Source organism: Morus notabilis, unplaced genomic scaffold (assembly GCF_000414095.1).
Source record: "Morus notabilis unplaced genomic scaffold, ASM41409v2 Scaffold125, whole genome shotgun sequence".
Taxonomy (NCBI): domain Eukaryota; kingdom Viridiplantae; phylum Streptophyta; class Magnoliopsida; order Rosales; family Moraceae; genus Morus; species Morus notabilis.
This window is the reverse complement of record NW_010363325.1, coordinates 110,476-113,560: the sequence shown is the minus strand read 5'-3', so window position 1 is coordinate 113,560 and position 3,085 is coordinate 110,476. Positions and strand designations below refer to the sequence as shown.

At 33.8% G+C, this 3,085-nt stretch overlaps 1 protein-coding gene across 1 annotated transcript; it reads left to right on the top strand.

Annotated features, from left to right (window-relative positions):
* Nucleotides 1–1,144: 1,144 nt before the first annotated feature.
* Nucleotides 1,145–2,839, top strand: LOC21397681 (transcription factor MYB86). Its single transcript, XM_010104189.2, has 3 exons — nt 1,145–1,502; nt 1,623–1,752; nt 1,858–2,839. Exons 1-3 carry the CDS (start codon nt 1,370–1,372, stop codon nt 2,837–2,839), a joined length of 1,245 nt encoding a protein of 414 aa, XP_010102491.1. The 5' UTR covers nt 1,145–1,369.
* Nucleotides 2,840–3,085: the final 246 nt, after the last annotated feature.

The following is a 3,085-nucleotide window of genomic DNA, read 5'->3' as shown; positions in this document are numbered from 1 at the left end:
TTATTACAATTTATATTATAATATATTATTTATCCATGCCTCAAATGCATTATGCACTGCTTACAGTAGCTGGCAAGCAAGCCTGAAACATGCTATATAATTTTATTCTTAACTTTCTATATGCATGTTTCAAACAATTTATTTAAAGGAAATATATATATATATATAAGGATAAAAACAAATGACACTAATTTATTACAAGTTTGGAAACCTCTGTATATTATATATCTTCCTCTATCTTCTGGTAATTTCTCCTTTACACATGCATATTAATTTATTGAACTAGACCACATATTGTCCACTTTAACATAAATATTTCCTGAATTTCCAACCATTAAATCAAATGGTTCAAAACCATACTCAACATTAGTAGGCCTCAGTACTTAATTAATTATTAATTAAGTGAGTACTTCTAAATGCATACACCGCATAATTAGCACATGTGGTCAATTAAGAAAACGTCCTAAAGGTCTTATATTTATGCAAGCAATACTAAATGAAGGGTCCCCATTTGGGGTTATGAGGTTTTAATTAAGCTGTGCTTTGCTTCCCCGCTATTTAGAAGTCTCACTTTTATAATTCCCACTTTTCATAATATCCTTCAAGGATCTTGTGGTAACTTTTTGTCCTAAATAAAAAATATATATATATGATAATTTAACAAAACTTCATAAAAATCCGAGGATTCATAATACTTACTGAAAAGTATTTCTTCTTTACTCGCCTAGCTAGCAAAGAATTCTCCTCAATATATTTTATAGGTCCCTTACATATATATATACACACACACACAAGTACACGTTTATGGAGTTGTTCTCGTTTTATTGTACACATCAACCTTTTTTTTTCTCCCTTTAATTTAATTTTTATTTTTTTGCTAGAGATGATCATCATAGAGATATCTTAAAAACCAATCCAGTCCAATGCAAAAGCAGCACCAGATTTGCGTAAAACCCACTTGATTGTTTCACCTTCCTCTACCCCTCTTTTTTGTTTCTCCCCTCTCTCTCTCTCTCTCTCTCTCTCTCTCTCTCTCTCTCTCTCTCTCTCTCTATGACTTGAATTCTAAGTATGATTATCCCTCTTCCCTTTAAATCATAAGAAACTATTCTTGATCTTTCCACTTCTTTCAGACATAGACATATATTCCTCTCAAACCTCATTTTTTCTCATGTCCAGCTACTACTTCTCCTTTCGGTGAAAATATATCTCAAACCAAAGCTAGCGGTTACTTCAAACTTTCATATCATCACAAATATATATCTACATATATATATATATATATATAAGCACAAACACACATCGTTTTCCTTAAAGTAGTACAAGAGAAAGGGGGAAAAACAAGAAAAGAAGAAGAGGAAAGAGAAACATGGGACGTCACTCATGCTGTCTGAAGCAGAAGTTAAGGAAAGGTCTTTGGTCACCTGAAGAAGATGAGAAACTCTTCAATTACATCACTCGATTCGGCGTCGGTTGCTGGAGTTCAGTTCCTAAGCTTGCTGGTACCTAATTTTAATTTATTAAATAAAATATTTATTTGAATCAGTTCTTGCATATTTATATACACAATTAAATTAACCTGGACTGGTTAATTGTTAATTAATATGTTGAATAACTTGTAGGATTGCAAAGGTGTGGAAAGAGTTGCAGATTAAGATGGATAAACTACTTGAGACCCGATTTAAAGAGAGGAATGTTCTCACAACAAGAGGAAGATCTCATTATCAGTCTTCATGAAGTTCTTGGCAATAGGTAAATTTAATTATATATATCTATATATATAGTATATTTATATAGTACAAGACACGCATATATGTGAAGAAAATTTTTATTTATTTTTAAAAAAAAAAAATTCAGGTGGGCACAAATTGCAGCACAATTACCAGGAAGAACAGACAATGAGATAAAGAACTTCTGGAATTCATGCCTAAAGAAGAAGTTAATGAAGCAAGGGATTGACCCAACGACACACAAGCCAATAAACGACACTGAAGTGATCAAGGAAAGTAACAAGAGTATGATGGTGAAGAATAGTAATTCTAGAGACCAAATTAAGGATCACCAGTCTAATTTGGCACCAAACCACCAAGCTTCACCACTACTTCCAAATTATGTCTCCTCAACATTGGCCTCCCATGGACCCACATTCCTCATCTCCGATTCCGCTTACCTAGAATCCGCTGCCGCAGCCACCGCCGGCGGCGGCGGATCAAACTTCACATTGAGCAACAACAATTCACTATCTTTCTTTGATAGTGCTATTAATGAGGCTTATAATAGCAATTGTGAAAATCTCAATATTTCACAATTCCAAACCTCAATTAGACCCTACAATAAGTACTATGATCATCATCATCACCACCAAACAGCCTCAACAAGCTTCAATGCCAGCTTCACTTCAATGCCGAGTTTAGCAAGCTCCGACCGCGGAAACATGTCCATGACCACGACCACAACCACGACGGCGACCGCAGACTTCTCCGACAACAACAACAACAACTCCTTCTTCTTGAACGAGGTTAAGGAGAGCAACTCCAGCAACAGCTCCAACGTTAGCAACTATATGCAGAACAATAATAATAATGTGGGATTTTCTTGGGATGCCGACAACAAATTGGACTCGTTTTTTCAGCAGTTTCAGGTGATGAATAATGGCATCAATGTTATAAAAACTGAGGAAATGATGATGAGGCCAACAGCTACAAGTACTACGAATTCATCAATATTATCATGGCAAACCTCTCATGTGGATCATTTGATCAGTAGCTATCCGTTAACGTCGCTTTCAGAAGATTTAACAGGTGCTAATTTTGATAATGTTTTCCAGCATATTTCATGAAATTCAGTGTAAATTCATGATTAATTCTTTTTACTCTTGTTTTTGTTTTTGTTTTTGTTTTGTTTTTATTTTTATTTTTTGTTTTTATTTTTGGGTTATTTGTATACAATTATACACAAGTGATCACAAAGATGTTGATAGTAACAGGAAAAATATATTCATGTGAAGGTTTGAGAATTGAAGTGTTTTTTTTTTTTTTTCCTTTTCTTCTTTTCTTCTTTTTCTTTTCTTTCTTTCTTTTTTTTT

Coding starts and splice junctions, on each gene's coding strand:
- LOC21397681 (XM_010104189.2), top strand. CDS start 1,370: ATGGGACGTCACTCATGCTGTCTGAAGCAGAAGTTAAGGAAAGGTCTT. Junction 1,503..1,622: donor TTCAGTTCCTAAGCTTGCTG/GTACCTAATTTT, acceptor AATAACTTGTAG/GATTGCAAAGGTGTGGAAAG. Junction 1,753..1,857: donor CATGAAGTTCTTGGCAATAG/GTAAATTTAATT, acceptor AAAAAAATTCAG/GTGGGCACAAATTGCAGCAC.